The 20,161-nt window shown below is 43.7% G+C and overlaps 1 protein-coding gene across 2 annotated transcripts in view; it reads right to left on the bottom strand.

The window, feature by feature from the left end:
• Positions 1 to 4,212: 4,212 nt before the first annotated feature.
• The window catches only part of GABRA5 (gamma-aminobutyric acid type A receptor subunit alpha5), a 67,446-nt gene continuing 51,497 nt past the window's right edge, over positions 4,213 to 20,161 (bottom strand). For both annotated transcript variants that reach the window (XM_037511452.1, XM_037511453.1), the window contains exons 8-11: positions 13,719 to 13,862; positions 11,078 to 11,230; positions 8,652 to 8,863; positions 4,213 to 5,488 (exon numbers count right to left, since the gene is read on the bottom strand). In XM_037511452.1, the coding sequence (XP_037367349.1) occupies positions 5,186 to 5,488; positions 8,652 to 8,863; positions 11,078 to 11,230; positions 13,719 to 13,862 (812 nt within the window). In that variant the 3' untranslated portion in view covers positions 4,213 to 5,185. The remainder of the gene's footprint in view (positions 5,489 to 8,651; positions 8,864 to 11,077; positions 11,231 to 13,718; positions 13,863 to 20,161) is intronic.

The following is a 20,161-nucleotide window of genomic DNA, read 5'->3' as shown; positions in this document are numbered from 1 at the left end:
AAATATTGTTTTATAAATTCCTAAGAAAGTATTGTTTTGAATGTGGTACAACAATCATTATCCAAAGAGGTTTCATCAACCAAAGGGTCAAAGACAAATTTTTGAACCAATTCTTGAAAGCTGACCACAGATCTGAGGCATCTAGAAGGAGACGGGGAGTAAGAGATAAAGGGGTGAGAACAGGGGCTGGGAGAGCACAGTGGGCTCTGGTGAAGGACCATGTAGGCTTTGGTGGTGGGAGAGCTACCATGACCACACCTGAGGGGAGAAACTCTATACTGTCAAAAAAAATTAACAAGGATGTGAAACAATGATACTTCATTTATAAAATAAAATATTAAAAAACAACAACAGAGGTTACATCCAGTCCCACCCACCATCAGGTTTTCATTCCCTCTGTTAGTGCACACTCACGGAGCACCTGCCACTGGCCTGGAACAGAGCTGGCTGCCAGGGAGTCAGCAGAACAAAATGTAGAACGTAGAATAAGTTGCATAGGATAATTGGGTAGATTAGTCAATTAGAGCTCATTTCAAATTTTCTTCTCTCTTCCATTACAAAATATACTATCTGATCCTCTGTTTTGTCTTTTAATTTGAACTCAGACGCTAAGGAAACCCATTTCTTCAGACTTTTAAATAGGGAAATTCTGAGCAGTAAATTTTTTTGAATCACAAGTTTCCATAAAGCATCCATGCTCACTTCAAAATAAGCTACAGTGCATCTGAGTTTGGTGTCGAGCAAGTCTGTAGAATATGACAGTGACAAACAGATAATCAGGAAAATCTTTGATGAAATGAATCTTTTTTGCACATTTCAAAAGCATTACCTTTCATCACTGGAAACCTCCTAAGTAATTGCAATGATCAGAGTAATTCATATTCAAATACTCACCATGGTTGCTCCTGGTGTTGATTGTCCCAGATGTGCTAGTATTGTAAAAAGACATTAAGACTAATTTTTAAATATTTAAAATACTGTTTTCATTGAGAGAACTATAGCATTTCCAATTTTCCCAAAGAAAAGTTCTTTTTGATTTGAAACTAGTTCTTACAATGGAGGCTAATGTTGATTGAAGACCAGGATTGTAACTAAGTTTTCCCCTTGAGCTAGACCTCAGCCCCCAAGTTCAGTAAACCATAATCATTAGTTTGATGCTCTGGAAGGAGCAATCACATCAATATACTTGACTCCAGTCAATCAGAGCTCCCACTCCTACCTCCTCTGCCCTCTTTTAGATGGGAGAGAGGAAGGGAGAGTACTCCTTGACAGATCCATTTCTACCAAGAAGAGTTTCTAAGATCACAGCAGCACAGATTTTTACATTAGAGGGAACAGATTTAAAGGTCATATTTTCAGTGCAAAAAGTAAAATTCTCCAGGGCATTCTTGATAGATTCATTCATCCCAGGTCTTGAACTAAGATTTTTCATTTTAAGTTACATTTTTGTTTCAAATCAACTTCCATCTGGAAACAATTGCATGATGTTGTGAGTCCAGAGTTGGAAAATGAGAACTGGAATCTGGGTTGTAATTTCCCCCTAAGATGTGATATGATTTGTGCGAATGGATCAATCTCCTTGGGTTTTCACATGCCTGTTCGTAAAATCGAGAATTCTCATTTACTATACTTATGTCCCATAAATTATCTCATAGGAGACTATTTCTAAGTCATTAATGTGACAAATAGTTTAGATTTACAACCTCCTTGTCAAGCTTCAATGGGAGTGTTTGCTGTGCTATTTTAACATTGATAGTTATTCTAGAAGCTTATGAACCCAATTATTGTATACAAACATCTAGACTAACTTCAGCCAAGGTTTGCCTTAGGTAGACTTATAGATTCCTGAGAAAATACAGAGGTAACACTGGTAGCTGATTTATTAGAATATTCTGTCTTTCTATTTGTGATGATGTCAAAAGGGGTTTATTTAAATATACTGGTTCTAAAAGTAGGGCACTGTAATTTATAATTATTTTCAAAAATTTTTATTTCTCTCCTTGTTATCATTTCTCTCAAGGTGATTCTTTATGATGTCCTCATTAAAAATAACATGGAAATATCTTAATACAAAATCAGAGAGCAGAAAACAAATATGAGCTTTTTCACTAAATAGTCATCAGATTTAAGGCTCAGCAGCATGTAAATGCAGTAGGCATATCTTCAAACTGGAATCCACCCATTAAGGCTCTTAGGATTTTCTGTTAACAGAGACTATAACTTGTCGTGAAAATTATTGCAATCTGATACAGACACCTTTTTCTGTTAGGACTGAGAGGTTCAAAGAGAGTGTTTATTTATTTATTTATTTATTTATTTATTTATTTATTTATTTTTAAAGATTTATTTATACAAGCACTGGGTACAGTCAGAAGCGCGGGAGGGTGAGAGAATTCACCAGAGCCAGAGTGGGGAACAGAACAGGCGGACTGATGAAATACACTGCTGAGGGGAGCAGTGGGCATGACAGGAGAGGTCTGTGTGCCATGTGGGACCCTCACCAGTGGCCGGGGATCGAACCAGTGCTGCAGAGGCTGTGGGCAGCTTTGCAGCCCAGCGCTCAACCACTGCGCCACCAGGGTAAGCCCTCAAAAAGAGTGTTTATGCATGCAGTCATTTTGACATAACTGCTTGTGCATTTTTTTTTAAACTACAATGCTAAGTAGAACTGTAGAGAAGATATGAGAGACACATAACTAAACAGTGAACGAAAACAGAAGTTTCACAATGTCCTCACTTTTGCTTTTTGACTCATTTCATGTGGTTTAATGGAAAGCACACGTTACTCCACAAATATATATCACCATTTAAAGTAGAGAAATGCCTCTAGGATGAAGATTTAAAAGCACCCTGATATTAAGGGGGCAATGGAATCCCCCCATAAACAGGGTTGCCCCACAATAGGCACCTGCGTTTTTGAAGACCATACACTCATACACTCTGGTGATAAGGTCACTGACCTTGAATACCATGAGAAAGTTTGTAGGGTAAATACTTAGTGTTATGCAAATGGATGCTCTGGGCATTAGATGATTCTTCAAGTTGAAAGATAAACTGCTAAATATCTGCCTCTGTACATGTTCATGGCCATGACCAAGTCTATACCTACCCAAACAGGAGAGGTAGATGGATTTTTAGGAACTAGGTACCATTATTTAGTCAATTTAGACTGACCTAATTTTGAGGGTTTTTTTGGTAAGTCCAGGCGACTTATATTTCCTTCTTACTATAACAGAGGCATCTCCATAAAAAAGTGGCACTTCCATATTCCCTGTCCCACCTAAGGAGCAGAGCTGAGCAGTGAGGGGATGCTTGAGACACAGAGAAGAGGCAGGAAAGGGAGACTCTGGGAGAGGAAAGAGATAGATAGATGGAGAAGGACTCACTTCCTTCTCACTCCAGGCCTCCACCAGGGATTTGGGGAACTGGGAGGAGACACGGAGAGTTGAGACAGAGACTCCTGGAAGAGAATGTGCATGAGAGACACATGGAAAGAGTGACAATGGCAGCAGCTACCTTGATTTGTACCTTAAATTTCCTCCTTTTGTCCCAGACTCGCCTGGTGTCTTCTGTTCCTTTCCTGTGCTTCCCAACTAGAGGTTGCCCAGACTTCTGGCAAGGTTTTGTGCCTCAGCAGCCCCGCTCGGGCTGGACATTTACCAACAATGGGATGGATAACTGGGTGTTTCACCAGGAAACTTTCCCTTCTCTTCTTCCCTCCTCATGCACAACCATTCTATTAAAGCTCTCACACACTAAGAGTAAATCTTGTCTTTAGGAGGTAGAGGGAAGAATCCTTTAGATATGCAAGTCTGGGTCCCACTAATGACACAAGTTGTTCCTGGATACTCTCTCCAACTGTATGTAGATCAACTGCAGTGCTTTGCATCAATGTTCACCAATAGCAAAAGGACTGAGCTTGCACACCTTTCACACTGAGCTCCCATCTTGGGGACACCCTTAAGTAGAGACCCATGGGCCACTGTACCCATGGAGAAGGATGCATTAGAAAAGAACATCTGGCTTGACCATTTACTCTCACTGTGCATGAAATCAGTTTTCTCTCTACATGCTACTGGAGGGAATTGGATCAGAGTTGCCAAAGAAGAGGTTTTCTTCCAAGCAATTTCATGATGGGTTTCCTTTATGTTCTATTTAGGAAATGAGTCCACTAAAATATGAATATTTTTCAAGGGTTGACATTTATCCACAAGACCAGTTCATTTTTTATTTTTTAATGAACATTTAAGGTTCATATACAAAAGCTAACAGAGCAATAATTCAATCATGAAATACGTACAAGGAACTAAAATGGAAAATAACTCGATTACATTTTCTTACCACAGAAGCACTACACGCCAGCTGCAGCCAGAGGTGGTCAGGGTTTCAGAAGGTGAACCACAGGCCACGTGCTAACACTGTCATCACACCCAAGTTTTAACACCGACTTTTTTTTTTCTTGGTCATTGTTTGCTTAGTGGAGGGAGTAGGGATGGGGAAAAATAAGTATTTTTTTCAAAAAAAAAAAGAATTTTATGCAGTTAAATTTTTCCTTGGGGAAATATTTTATCTGTTAATCTAACATACCATATATTTCTGTTATTCAATTTGTCTGCATAAATATTTGCCTATGCTACTTTTTAAGGTAAGATCATGCAGTACTTTTCTAATTTCAGAACAGTAAGAATTATCAAAGGCAATTAATTTTGTACATAAATGCCCACAGTCTCCTTTTTAATGAAAAATGTGCTCTTTGTGATCTTTGTTTCTTGTGAGAGTTGGTCAAGTAGTAATCATGGAGCATTTCCTAAAATATTTATTCGCTGGGAAAATTTGTATGAAATGACATTTGAAGTATAAAAAACATTGTTAGGTAACACTTGGAACAGTTAAAAATATACTTATCTTGTTTGTAAACTATCAGTAGAAGATACTGAGCATCTGAGTGTCAGAGCCATCGTCTCTGGTTGTTCTAGAAAGTTCCTCGCTTTATCAATGTGACATCTTTGAAACATCTGACGTTATATATAGAAACATTGAGGCAATATTATTTGTACATACTATGGAACATGCAAAAATTTCCTGAAAGACAGTTCCCAGGTACTTTAGTCCCTCAGAGCTTGACCTCGCCTTGATGCCACCTGCCTGGACGTATGGCTCTCTTGGCGTCTGGGAGTGCGGTGAGTTACTTTGGGGAGGAAGCTCCTTTAATCACTGGCTCCCTATTCAAATATGTTGCCCAGTAAACCAAGTTGAATGTGCCGAACAAGACTGGGAATACAATTCGGGACATTTTGTCGATCTTGCTGATGCTGTTGTAAGTCTTTTTGTTTTCAGAAGTCTTCTCTTCAGGAGGTTTTACTGAGACTGAAGATGCATTTGAGGTCCCTGCAGGGGTCTGCTCCTTTGGGATGTTTGGGGGGTGGGTCATCTTCCCAGTAGTATAAACATTTGTCGACTTATTTAGTATGAGTTCCCGCTCCTTTTTCTGAAAAAACAAAAAACAAAAACAAAACAGAAGAATGTAAGGGCAGTCCATTTGCAGGCAGTCATCAGCTCACTTCTAAAACTATGAAAGGTTTGCCTCTCAAAAGAGAGGTAGAGAAACATCAGCTTAGCTCTAGGAGAGGGCAGTTGTCCACAGACTCCTAAGTCTATAACCCACATGGTCAGTTTTAAGTGGAAAATTCCAGAACAGGCAAAATAATTTACAGTCGGAAAAATCAGAAGACTGGTTACATTGGCGAAGTGGGAATGGGAACAGAGGAGTATGATAAGCTCTCTGATGTGCTAATAAATCTCTCTATCTTATAAAAATTTGGATTAACACAGAACATGTTTCTCAAAACTCAGCAAATATATCCTTAACATGAGTGCTTTTGAATGTATATGCATTTTGCTTCAAAAGAATCAAAGTCTAGAGCCTCCCTTGGCGGTGCAAGGGGTTAAACAGCAACCTATGAAGCTATTCGCAGCCACTGCAGCACAAATTAGATACCTGGTCAGGGAGCTACCCACATGGCGCAGCAGACCTCTCCTGACTCGCCTGCTGCTCCCCTCAGCAGTGTATTTCAGTCAGTCTGCCTGTTCTGTTCCCCCCTCTGTCTCTGGTGAATCCTCTAACCCCCCATCTCTGGCCTGTACCCCAGTTCTTGTATGCACAAATAAATAAATCTTTTTTTAAAAAAAGAGTCAAAGTGTAAAGAAGTTCTGAACTCTAGTCCATGATATGTGTGTCGAACTATTTACTGGAAACCTATTTTCCTGTGATATTTACTTTGAAATGCATCAAAGTCAATGAGGTGGATCGATCTGCCATGGGCAGGGTGACAGGCAGTCAGCCTCTAGTTCTGGCTCCTTCAGGGTCAACTTCAACTTCTTCCTCCAATGAATCTTGCTTCCTCCTCCACCCATGCACAGGTACTCATGCCTGGAAGTTACCTTGAATCCCAACTCTGGCCCATTTGCTTCTGGACAGCACAGCAAGTAATGGTAGTGAACACAGCCTGTTTTTCACATACTCTCTGCTTCTAAGTAAAAGTTGGGTTATGCTCACCTGCTCACACTCTGTTCACCTACCTGTGCTCAACACCAGAGTCTAACGTATGCCCGAGTGCCTGCAGCTGCCTAGATGTTTCTGTTGCACAGAGCATTTGGGGCTTAACAGACCACAACCTTCTGGGGAACCACACTTGGTTCCCTAAGCCTTCCTGAGGAACGTTTTTGTTCTCAAATATTAGTGCTAGTCTGGGGTTGTACAGTGATGTTGCTTTCAGCTCCTTCCAGGTTTCTATCCAGACTTACGGCAAGTTGCAACAACAGTGGGACTGAGTGTGAACATGGTGGCTGATGATAATAGTGAATCCACCCAACAACATTAAGGTTCTCTGTGTAACCCTGGGTTCACTTTCCTTCTAGACTCACAAACAGGAGCCTGACTGCCTCAATTTATGCAACAGACTCCTACCTGCCGTCTCCAGCCCACCGTGCATGGACATTCAAGACCCACCTGCATAGCAAACATTTACCTTCCCACAAAACATTACTAGGTATTAGAAGCCCCTGCTCCTCCCCCATAAACATTTGCCATGGCTTCCTCTGTTGGCATGACCAAGTCCAGGAGCTTTGGCTAAGAATCCTGTGTCTGGGGCTTCCCAGGTGGCGCAACGGTTGATCGCTGGGCTGCAAAGCTGCCCGCAGCCTCTGCAGCACCCGTTCGATCCCCGGCCACTGGCGAAGGTCCCAAATGGCACGCAGACCTCGCCTGCCACGCTCGCTGCTCCCCTCAGCAGTGTATTTCGTCAGTCTGCCTGTTCTGCTCCCCGCTCTGGCTCTGGTGAATTCTCTCACCCTCCTGCGCTTCTGACTGTACCCACTGCTTGTATAAATAAATAAATAAATCTTAAAAAAAAAATCCTGTGTCTGAGGATGCCCTGCCACCATAAACATTTTCCCAGCTCCCCACCAACTGTCCACTGAGGTGAGCTCGCTCTTGCACCCCCGCCCCCAACACAAACCCTCACTTGAGTCTGTGCTGGCCAAACCCTCGTCTCCCTTCCCTCTTCCCTGACAGAGCCCAGAATGGGTCTTTCTCTCCTCCCTTCAGCTGGACTCCAGGTGGGTCTTCCATGACTGAAACATGGACATGGTGGGGATCTGAGGCACTGGGAGGTAGGAAAAGTGAGATGGGCCAGGTCACATCAGAGCCTCTGACTTTTCACGGGAAAAGAAACAGCAGTGTTAAAGGCAAAAGGCAAGCATGGGTCTGCAATGAGAGAGCTGAGTGTCCTCAGCGGAAGGGGAATGTCCTGTGCCAGCCACTATTGGTTTGTGACTCTGGTTAGAAGGCCAGGACATATATATAATTCTAGTCTTCTAGAACATTCTTTAAGCTGCTTTTTCAAAGGGCAAATTAAGTTTTATTTCTATATCTACCCTGAAGCTTTAGCTTGCTCTCAGAACAAAGGATTGTTTGTTTGTCTAAAGCCTGGTATAATTAGCAGTTTATCATGAGCTGTTTTATTTTCTATTCCATGTTTTTTTTTTTTTTTTTTAAATTCTCAACTCCCCAAGGACATGGTTCAGCTTGGAATCTTGTGCAACCTTTTTTCTTCAAACAGTCCTCTAAATACCCCAGCGATTAATTGCTTTGAACAGTCATGCTTTCCACAATCAGTCATGTGGATCGCTCAGGCGAGCCAAATCGTCTTGTCAGAGGAAGTGGGTAAGTTTTGCTGATGGGCTGCTTCCAATAAATGGCACGTCCCCTCACGACCTTAAAGCCACCTTGCAGAAGACACACTGCTTGATAAAGTGGCAATAGAGCGAGCAGAAGAATAGGCTGTGCAATTCAAAACTGGACAAGCAAGCCTTTGTCCACAAGCAGGCAGGAGGACTTTGTAAAGTTAACGGACGTGAGTACACGTAAACCTGAGCCTTTAACCTAACATTGGACCTTTCTCTTGAAGGAAGCTGGTGATTCAAAATAGAGTTGAAACCTGTTAACAGGAAGGAAGTCTTTTTGAGAACCTTGTAAGAAAGGAAAGGAGTCACTGTGGGGAGGGAGAAAGGGCGAGAGACACACCTCATAGTTCAACGCAGAATCAGAATCCAGGTTTTCTCTGGAGCAAAGAGAAAAATTAAGTCAGTACCTTGATCTTGGCAGCTTCCAGGGCTTTCTTGCCATCCCAGGCCCAGCCTCGTTTTGTGAAGTAGTTGACTGTGGCAAACTCGATGAGGGCGGAGAAGACAAAAGCGTAGCACACGGCGATGAACCAGTCCATGGCAGTGGCGTAGGCCACTTTGGGGAGAGAGTTCCGGGCACTGATGCTGAGAGTCGTCATGGTCAGCACAGTGGTCACCCCTGTGGGTGTCAAGGATGGGGGGTGGAGAATGGAAAGAGGGATCAGTACTGGCAATGGGTCCCAGGATAACATCTCTGAACGTGACAAAGACAGGATGGGAACTGATCGCATTCACTCCCAGGCTGGACTTCCCTGTCAATGGTTTTCATAACCTTTGCTACATTTGTAGCATTGACATTTTTATTTTATTTTTCTTGTCAATATGGTATTCTTGTAGAATATGCTATTTTTGCTATAGACTATGATAGTCACCAAGGAGGACAGTGGGTTTGATTTATGCACATACCCTAGCCATGTTCCTGTTGCTTGTAAGCAATCTCAGCAAAGATGTGTCAAATGAGGGGTATTTCTTGGTGGCACCTGACAATACCCCACAGAGAAAGGGCAGTGGAGTTCACAGAGTGTGGACTGAAGTATTTCGCAAAGATAAACTATGTACCTTACGAGTAGTGGGCTGGAGACAACTGATGAGACAGACTGGATTTCAATTGGATTAACCAGCTGCAGACTTGCAGGAGCCAGGATGCAATTCCAGCTTCATGTCTGACACCAGGTGGCCCCTCACCCCCTCAGAGAGTGATTAGTGTGATCTCTAGACTGCTGTGCCAGATGCTGTGGCTGCTGTTGCAGTTTCTGGGGAAGCTCTGTAGTGACCATATAGTGAGGCTGGTCCCTTGGAAGGGGTCATCCTTTTAGGACTGGCAGATTAGGAAACATCTACCAACTGCTAGACTCCAATCTAAGCCACATCCTCAATGTGTGTTATGATCCCCACTTTGTAGGTCAAGAGCTTAAAGACTTAAAAATATTTAACAATAGCCTCAAATTTGACAGCTGGCAACTGAGAACCCATAATCATACCCAGGTATGCCAGGCCCTTACAAACCTGAATGGCTTCCACTGTTAACCATGCCTTCCTCCTCATTGCAGTCTTGTCTGCACTAATTTGTGTCTGTGTACATGGGGTGTGGGTGTGATGCACCTGTTTATATTGTCCTCTCCCCCAATTTCCATGTCAAAGTCTTAACCTCCAGCACCTCAGAATGTGATCTTACTTTAATTAGGGCCTCTACAGAAGTAATCAAGCCGGAAAAAAGGCCTATAGGCAGATCAAATACAATGTGGTGGGTGTCACAGATGTGCACACAGGGAAATGCCATGTCACTATTGGAATCATGCTGCCATGAGCCAAGAACTACCGGAAGCTAGGAAGTGACAGGCCTGGAACAGACAGAGTCTTCCCTAACAGCCTCCGAAGGAACCAATTCTGCTAACACCTTGATTTTAGACCTGCAGTCTCAATCCATTTCTACTGTTTACCTAAATGCCTACTGACCAATGATGGGATAAAGATGTGATACACACACACACACGCACACACACACACACGTCAGCTGAGGCTCTGTGAGTCTCAGGAGAAACTGTTACCATTATGTAAAGAATGCAGATCAGCTAAATTTAGGGCTATACCCAGACAACCTAATCACAGAGGCCTACCTCAAGGCAAGGCAAGCATTTAGAGAGAAGGTTTTGTCACATCAAGTCACCCCCGCTCTTTGATGCCCCAGATCCCTTAGCATAGGATATAAACCCCCAGTTTGCCCCAATTACTTTATAATTTATAACCATGTAAACTCTCCCTACGTATATTATTAAATTTGGTCTTTTTGTCCTACTAATCTGTCTGATGTCAATTTATTTGTTTCATTCAGCCTCAGTAGAACCCAGAGGGGTAGGGAGTATTTCCCCATGTCTGCCATATGTGATATTACACACAGAATTCATGACTGCTGTACCACATATGAAATACTACGATTGCCACTTGGGAGTGAATTTTCAAAGAAAAATTCAAAGAAAACTGCTTGATAACATGTCAAACAGTTCTTTATGAGATCTGCAAAAATACTACAGTAAAATCCCACAGAAGACAGATTGCTGGCAATTTCAAATCTATAAATAAGTAAATACATAAATAAATAAAATAAACAAGGCTACCAGCTTCAAAAGGGAACTAATGATCAAAAAGAACACATATCCCTAAGCCCTCCTTCAGAGCACATCCTAAACCCTAATCCCTACCACTGAATTCCTGATTAGTTGGCACCTTTGTTTTCCAGGATCGCAGGTAGAGGATAGCAGAGGCTGTTGTTGGTTGGCTGAGGTCAGAAGCAGCCCCAGGCACCAGTGTCCAGACCCAGCTTGGGGACACTCACCGAACACGGTTCTGGCTGGGACGGATTCTCGGTTCAGCCAAAAGGACACCTGTGACAAGATCACTGTCATGATGCAGGGAAGGTAGGTCTGGATGACGAAGTACCCGATCTTCCTCTTCAGGTGGAAATGGGCTGTCATGATTGTATATTCACCTGCGGATAAGCGCATTCATGCCATCAGCTCACACAGTCCTACCTCCCCTGTGTTCTGGCCCCAGATGAGAGCCGTCCCAGGAGCCTGGCTTCACCACACCTTCTGGCTGGACAAGGACATTTATGGGTATCCTTCTGGCGAAGGAGCGGAGAGAGGTGGATGCAGGGATTTCTGAATTGTCAGTTTATGTAAGGAAGTCTGCTGACCCCAGCCTCTGATGAGTCTTTTTTGGCAGATGTTTTTTCTAAGGAAAATCAGATTGGTGTTTTTCCCTAATCCCTGGACACAATCAGTGCCACTCTCCACCCACCCCCTGCTGCTACAGCCATTAGGATTTCAGGATTAAGCCTCCCCAGATGTAACTTGGCACATCACAGAGCCCAGTTGTGGGTGGAGAGTTTTTTTCCCTGTTTCTGGCCATGGAGGAGGCTGGAAGGAACTGGGCCGCCACCCTGGGCAGGCCCATGCTTGTTCCCCTGGCCAGTGGAGATTGAGGAGCAACGGCCTCCAGTTGGAGGTCAGCGCCCCAGCAGCTCCTTCCTTCCACTGCCTACCAGGTAGAAAGCTGTAGTCCTCACTCTGAAATCCTGAACATTCCCTCAGCAATGCCCAGTGCCTTCTGTGGGTCTGCTTGGCTGTGTGGGAAGCCTGTGGGGACCTTCCACTCATCGCTGAGAATGATGCTGTCCTGATGGTGAACTGGTAAGGGGGTGCGCTGGCGGCTGCGATGGGGTGGGGAGACAGCTGATGGAGGGGAGGCTCCTTTGTACTTGAATTTGTATCTCCCTGGAGAGATGGGAAAGATGCTCTGAGAAGCAGAGGGAGAATCCAGCTAATCCGAAAATGACAGTTTTTTGGTTGAACTGTGACGGTGTGGCCAGGGAGTCAGGCTAACCTGCAAATGTGGGGAGCTGCTTTGGGCCCCCACTTACCCAGGTGGAGTCATCTATTCAGGGCTGTGATGCCAGTTGCCTGGACAGTGTGGGGACTTTTGAGGCTGATCACACAGCTTTGACGCTAGCTGTTGGAACCAAAGCCAGAGCTTAGCAAGGCCGGCTGAGGATGTGTCCCGAGGTGACCTCCCTCAACACCATGCATTCCAGAGAGAAGGAACCATCGAGAAGAGAACACAGGTGGTGAAATCGGTCCTTTCACAGAAAAGGAAGCCTCCAAATATCTGCCACGCCTGGAGACACTCAGGTGGTGGGCCACACCTCCACGTGGCTCCCAGGCAGGTGAGAGCAGGTGAGAGCAGCTGACTCCATCACAGGAGAAAGAGACTAGACTGGCACAAAGAAGAGGAGGCAGTGACATGGACTGGTCTTCATAACGTCCCAGTGTCGCCTCTTCTCAGCTCCCGAAAGGAGGCGACCCAGCGTCCTCTGTCTGTGCTGTGGAGACTGAAATGACTCTACTTTTCCTTCTCTTTCTGTCCTTTTCAACCTGTTTTATTTTTGACTTGTGGGTGAGTATCAGTTCATCTTAATGCAAGAAAGACCATGCTTTTTAGAGTGCAAATAGGGGTAGAAACCCCACTAAGAGTCTTTTAAGAACTATGTGAGGCAGCTTGTACCCTCAGCAGCCTCCATTAGCATCCCGGCAACAGCCAGGCCAGTCATTTTCACTTGTTTCCATCACATCTGGCCGGCTTCCTCGTCCTTCCCATGGCGAGCAGGGTCCTCCTAGGCCCCCTGTCTCCCAAGATGGTCAGTGGGGTCCGAGGGCAGGACAGGACACTTCGCTCAGGGGAAATGCGTTGAAGGCCTGTGTGCTGCCTGCTCTGAGGGGCGGACTTGCTGACAGCAGTGCTGACCAGGCTGCTGTGGACACCTACCCCAGCCTTCAGGCTTGCTCTACCTTCAGGTACTTTTCTCCTCTGCCACGAAATCCCTGGAAGTCCCTTCCCTCTCCCAGCCATGACTAATGAGCATGACCATCAGGGTGGGCCTCTGTGGCCAGGAGGCGCTGGGGGACACATCTTGTGGCTCAGGAGCATATTCTGATCCTCTGGACACTCTGTGCATTTGTGTCAGGGGACCCTGGAGCTCAGGCCAGACCAGCTAAGCCTGGGGGTGAGCACCTGCTTCCCTCCTGGAAGGCCTCAGCGTCCTAGGCTGCTTGGCTGTGCCAAGCCGTGGAGAAATCTCTGAAATCTTCAAAGCAAAAGGACAGGGAGAAGGTAAATGAGGTATTTGCAGAATGCTGTGTACCTTTGCTGTGGAGATGCTCCCTGTGTGTCTCAGCACTGGGGCAGGGATGTGTGATGTAAGCAGCGCCCTGCTCGCACGGGGCAAATGTGCGTAAATTAATGCCTGGCATTAAAGACCACCACTGCTGGTGCCTCCCTGTGCAGCTGCAGGAGTGGGGGGGACCCTGATGTGAAAATTGCCTAGCGAGCGGCTTGCACAGCTCCACAGCCAGGCCCTGCAATGCCAAGGTGAGTTGGCCAGAGGGGGTGTGCTTGGGCACACCATGTGGGGGACTCACCTGTGCTGGTGCTGATGTTCTCGGTGCCCACTGTCTGCCCCATCAGGTGGTACTGGTTCAGCCTGGACCCATCTTCAGCCACCACCACCGACTTGGTGGTGCCATTGGTCCAGACATAGACGACTTCGGAATTAGGGTATGCATCTGGATTGGAGGGGTGCAGAAAGTGAGATAAACACAACTATTTGCAGGTTATTATAAAAGAATAGAGATGACTGGAAAGTTTGGAAAGTCAAAGTTAGGCCGGGGGTCTGACTAGGGCAGAATCACTGCGGTCTTACTCTTTCCCGAAGGGGTGAGTGCTGAGGAACCAGTCAGGCTTCCTGGTGTGCACTGCCACAGGGGCTGAGACCACATTGCATGGGCTCCCCAAGCTCTGAGGGTCTGATGTCCCACTTAAGCTCTGTGCCACAGTTCTCCCACCTACAGAACAGGGTAGAGACAGCACCTACTTCTTACGGCCGCCTTTACCATGATGTGCCCACTGCCACAACATACTGCCCCAGAGCACCCGAAGCAGCCTGATGGCATCGGCGTCACACTCAATTTCCTAGGGTGGGCAGAGTCTAGAATTTGGGAAATTGAAGAAGGAATGGGGGGGGGGCACCAGAGCCATGACCACTGCAACAGAAGGACATGGGAATGTGCTGTCCTGGGTCCTGGGCTGCAGATGCTAACAGGGATGGCCAGGGTGCAGCAGGACCTGCACCTGGGGAAGAGTGGCCTAGGCATCTAGACAGATCTGCTGGGCCCCCCTGGGGGCGCAAGGGGTTAAGTTGCTGCACTATGAAGTATCCATAGCCACTGCAGCACGACTTAGATCCCCAGCCAGGGAGCTACCCACACAGCACAGAAGACCTCTCCTGACTTGCCCGCTGCTCCCCTCAGCAGTGTATTTCAGTAGATCTGCCTTTCTGCTCCCCACTCTGTCTCTGGTGAATCCTCTCACCCCCTGCACCTCTGGCCTGTACCCCAGGCATAAATATACCCCACAAATGTACCCCTGAACACACCAATACATAAACCTTTGGAGATATCTGCTACTTAGGAGGAGCGGCCAGGGCATTTAGTGGGCTCTTTGCTCCTAGCTGCTTAAGCAGAGCACGGCTCCCATTTCAGATGGAACAGAGTGCCCCACAGTGGGAAAACTGCAGATGTCTCAGGAGATGGGACTGAGCCCCAGAAATGAGCTGCTGAAGTTGGGAGACGGTATCCCTGAGCATACTTGGGGGGGGGGGCTCTGGGACCCTCCACCAGGCAGGGCTGGCCCGCTGCCCTGCCAGGGAGGCTGTGGAGCTGCCGTTCTGTCTGGTGTCACAAGCCAAACGAGGATCGGGGTCTCCACAAGAAGTGTCTCCAATAATTGACTGCCGTGATTAAGCATGCAAATGCCACATTTCTACCCTTATTTGTACTTTTTGTACAAAGGAATATTCCTAACAGCTAAAAAATAATAATAAAACTAGCATTTGTATAGAAAACACGAACTTAACAGAGAAAAATGCCAGAAGCATTAAGGTGCTTCATGTGTGATTCACCAAAGGGTCACCTTCCTTCTCCATAAGGGGATATTTTGAATTTTATGGTAAGAGTTAGTGCTTTGTAGTCTTACCTTCTGGACAGGAGTCATAAACAAAGTGCGTTTTTTTGGCTTTGTCTATGTATTGTTTATGAGATCTGGGCATTTTTTTTTTTAATATTAAATTTTATTTTTATATTCCCCCATACAATTGCAAACGCCCCATTCTGACCCCAATCCTTCCCCTCCCGCCCCCCACCCCCCAAAAAGTGTCTCTGGTTCATAGTTTTTTGTTGATTTTGATTTTCACTTTCTTATATTCATTTTCCTGGTCCCTTATTTAAGTTTTCTAGATTCCTGCTATGAGTGAGACCATCCGGTATTTTTCTTTTTCTTTTTGGCTTATTTCGCTGAGCATGATCCCTTCCAACGCCATCCATGTTGCTGCAAATTGCATGTGTTTATCTTTTTTGAATGCTGAGTAATATTCCATGGTATATATGTACCACATCTTCTTGATCCAGTCATCTATTTTTGGGCATTTGGGTTGTTTCCAAAGCTTAGCTATTGTAAACAGTGCTGCTATAAACATAGGGGTGCAGGTGCTCTTTGGAATTGATGTTTCTGTGTCCTTTGGGTAAATACCTAGGAGTGGAATTGCTGGATCATATGGAAGCTCTATGTTTAGTAGGTCCAGAAATCTCCACACAGCTCTCCATAGTGGTTGGACCAGTTTGCACTCCCACCAACAGTGCAGAAGAGTTCCTTTTTCTCCACACCCTCGCCAACATTTGTTGTTGCTAGTTTTTTTAATATGTGCCATTCTCACTGGTGTGAGATGGTATCTCATGGTAGTTTTGATTTGCATTTCCCTGATTACAAGTGATGTTGAACATTTTTTCATATGCCTGTTGGCCATTTGCATTTCCTCTTCAGAGAAGTTTCTTTTTAGCTCTTCTGCCCATTTTTTTTTTTTTTTTAATAAGTAAATTTTTTTTTAAGATTTATTTATTTATTTATACAGGCACTGGGTACAGTCAGAAGCGCGGGAGGGTGAGAGAATTCACCAGAGCCAGAGCGGGGAGCAGAGCAGGCAGAAGGACCGAAGTACACTGCTGAGGGGAGCAGCGGGCGGCAGGAGAGGTCTGCGCGCCATGTGGGACCCTCCTCCGGTGGCCGGGGAGCAGCCGGGGATCGAACCGGCGCCGCAGAGGCCGCGGGCAGCTTCGCAACCCAGCACTCAACGGCTGCGCCACCGGGGAGGCCCTCTTCTGCCCATTTTTTGACTGGATTATTTTCTTTGTTGTTGCTGAGTCTCATCAGCTCTTTGCAGATTTTTGTGATCAGTCCTTTATCATTAGTGTTGGGTGCAAAAATGTTCTCCCAGTTGGTGGGGTTTCTCTTTGTTTTTGTTATTGTCTCTTTTGCTGTGCAGAAGCTCTTTAATTTGATGTAGTCCCAGCTGTTTATCTTTGTCTTCACTATCACTGCTTTGGGTGATGTGTCTGTAAAGATGTCTTTGATGTGCAAATCCCGTAGTGTGTCGCCTATATTTCCTTCTATGTATTTTATGGTTTCAGGTCTTATGTCTAGTTCTTTAATCCATTTTGAGTTGATTTTTGTGTATGGTGTGAGGTAGTGGTCAAGCTTCATTCTTTTGCATGTAGCGACCCAGTTTTCCCAGCACCATTTACTGAACAAACTTTCTTTGCTCCAATGCATAGTCTTTGCTCCTTTGTCAAAGATTAGTTGACCATAAATCTGTGGGTTTATTTCTGGATTTTCTATTCGATTCCATTGGTCTGTATGTCTGTTCTTGTTCCAATACCATGCAGTTTTGATGATTATGGCTTTGTAGTATAGTTTGAAGTCTGGGAGTGTGATGCCTCCATTTCCTTCTTTTTTTTTCAGTAGAGCTTTGGCTATTCGGGGTTTTTGGTGATTCCATATGAATTTCATCAATAATTGTTCTATTTCTTTGAAGAATGCCATTGAGATTTTGATTGGAATAGCATTGAATCTGTATATTGCTTTTGGTAGGATGGCCATTTTAATAATGTTTATTCTTCCAATCCATGAGCAGGGGATGTCTTTCCATTTCTTTGTGTCTTCTTCTATTTCTTTTAACAGTGTTTTATAGTTTTCTTTGTATAGGTCCTTTACCTCTTTTGTTAGATTTATTCCCAAATATTTGATTTTTTTTTTGTTTCAATAATAAAAGGGGCGGTTTTTTTGATTTCTTCTTCTTCAGATTTATTGTTTGTGTATAGGAAGGCTACTGACTTTTGCGTGTTGATTTTGTATCCTGCCACTTTACTGAATTGATTGATGAGTTGAATTAGTTTTTCTGTGGAGATTTTGGGGTTCTCTATGTATATTATCATATCATCTGCAAATAGTGATAGTTTGACTTCTTCTTTTCCTATTTGGATTCCTTGGATGTCTTTCTCTTGTCTTATTGCTCTGGCTAGGACTTCCAGTATTATATTGAAAAGCAGTGGTGAGAGTGGACATCCTTGTCTTGTTCCAGATCTTAATGGAATTGCTTTCAGCTTTTCACCATTGAGAATGATACTGGCTGTTGGCTTGTCATAGATGGCCTTTATGATGTTGAGGTATGTTCCTTGTATCCCAAGAATTTCAAGGGCTTTTATCATGAATGGGTGTTGCACTTTGTCGAAAGCTTTCTCAGCATCTATTGATATTATCATATGGTTTTTATATTTCTTTTTGTTGATGTGTTGGGTAACGTTGATTGATTTTCGGATGTTAAACCATCCTTGTGCCCCTGGAATGAATCCAACTTGGTCGTGGTGAATTATCTGATGGATACATTGTTGGATTCTGATAGCTAAAATTTTATTGAGGATTTTTGCATCAGTGTTCATTAGGGAGATTGGCCTGTAGTTTTCCTTTTTTGTGTTGTCCTTATTCGGTTTTGGTATTAGTGTAATATTGGCTTCATAGAACGTGTTTGGTATTGTCCCTTCCTTTTCAATTTTTTGGAAGAGTTTGTGAAGGATAGGCACTAATTCGTCTCTGAATGTTTGGTAGAATTCATTTGTAAATCCATCAGGCCCTGGGCTTTTGTTTTTGGGGAGGTTTTTGATTACCATTTCAATTTCGCTGCTTGTAATTGGTCTGTTTAGGTGTTATATTTCTTCTTTATCTAGCTTTGGGTGATTGTAGAGTTGTAGGAATTTGTCCATCTCCTCTAGATTGTTGAACTTGTTTCCATATAACTGTTCATAGTAGTTACTGATTATTCTTTTGATTTCTGCTGTGTCCGTTGTGATTTCTCCTCTTTCATTTATGATCCTGTGTATTTGTGCTTTCTCCCTTTTTTCCTTTGTGAGCCTGGCTAGGGGTTTGTCTATTTTATTTATTTTTTCAAAGAACCAGCTCTTGGTTTCATTGATCTTTTGGATTGTTTTTTTTTAGTTTCAATTTCATTTATTTCTGCTTTGGTTTTTATTATTTCTTTTCTTCTACTGGTTTTGGGGTTTTTTTGTTGTTCTTTTTCTAGATCTTTGAGCTTCGAGATTAGGTTGTTTCTTTGAGTTCTTTCTTGTTTTTTGATGTGAGCTTCTATTGCTATATATTTTCCTCTTATTACTGCTTTTGCTGCATCCCATACATTTAGGATATTGGTGTCCTCCTTGTCATTCAATTCAAAGAATTTTTTAATTTCTTCTTTGATCTCCTCGTTAGTCCAGTGGTCTTCCAGTAGTGTGGCTTTTAATCTCCATGAGGTAGGATAGTTCCTTGCCTTCTTTTTATGATTTATTTCTAGTTTGATGCCTTCGTGGTCAGAAAAGATGGTTGGTATGATTTCAATCTTGGTGTATCTGTTGATGTTTGTCTTGTGCCCCAGTATGTGATCGATCCTGGAGAATGATCCGTGTGCGCTTGAGAAAAATGTGTACTCCGTTTTTTTTGGGTTTAGTGTTCTATAGATGTCTGTTAAGCCCAAATGCTCTAGGTCCTTATTTAGAGCTTTAGTTTCTTTACTTATTTTTTGTCTTGTTGATCTATCCATTGTTGATAGTGGTGTGTTGAAGTCTCCCACTACGTATGTGTTTTCTCTGATGTCTGTTTTCAGAGAGGACAACAGTTGTCTGATATATTTTGGTGCTCTTTCGTTTGGTGAGTATATGTTAATGAGTGTTATTTCTTCTTGAAGTATTGTCCCCTTGATCATAATGTAGTGACCATTGGGGTCTCTTTTTATTTTTTTGAGTTTGAAGTCTATTTTATCTGATATAAGTATAGCTGTTCCTGCTTTCTTTTTTGGCCCATTTGCTTGTAGGATTGTTTTCCATCCTTTGACTTTGAGCCTGTTTTTATCTTTTGTAGCTAAATGTGTTTCCTGGAGACAGCAAAAGGTTGGGTTTTGTTTCTTAATCCAGGCTGCAACTCTGTGTCTTTTTATTGAAGAGTTTAGTCCATTTACATTTAGAGTTAATATTGATATGTTAGCATCTGTATTTGCCATTATGTTTGTCTTTCCTTTGATTTTATTTATTCTTTTAATAACTTTTTTTTTTTTTTTGGTCTTCTTTCGTTGTTATTCGTCCCTCTGAGGTTCTGGCTTTAGGATTCCTTGTAGTATTTTTTGGAGTGGGGGTTTATTCGTAATGAAATTCCGGAGTTTCTCTTTGTCTGGGAAGGTCCATATTCTTTCTTCATGGAGGAAAGAGAGCTTTGCGGGATAGAGTATTCTTGGTTGGCATCTGTTTTCTTGGAGTCTGTTGACTATGTCCCTCCACTCTCTCCTTGCCCGTAGTGTTTCTTCAGAGAAGTCTGATGTCAGCCTGATTGGTTTTCCTTTGAACGTTATCTGTTTCTTCCCTCTTGTCAGCTTCATTATTTTTTCCTTGTCTTGGATTCTTGGGAGCTTTACTATTATGTGTCTTGCTGTGCT

Source organism: Talpa occidentalis, unplaced genomic scaffold (genome assembly GCF_014898055.3).
Source record: "Talpa occidentalis isolate TD23 unplaced genomic scaffold, MPIMG_talOcc4v2.1 talOcc4.14, whole genome shotgun sequence".
NCBI lineage: Eukaryota > Metazoa > Chordata > Mammalia > Eulipotyphla > Talpidae > Talpa > Talpa occidentalis.
This window is presented reverse-complemented; position numbering and strand designations above follow the sequence as displayed.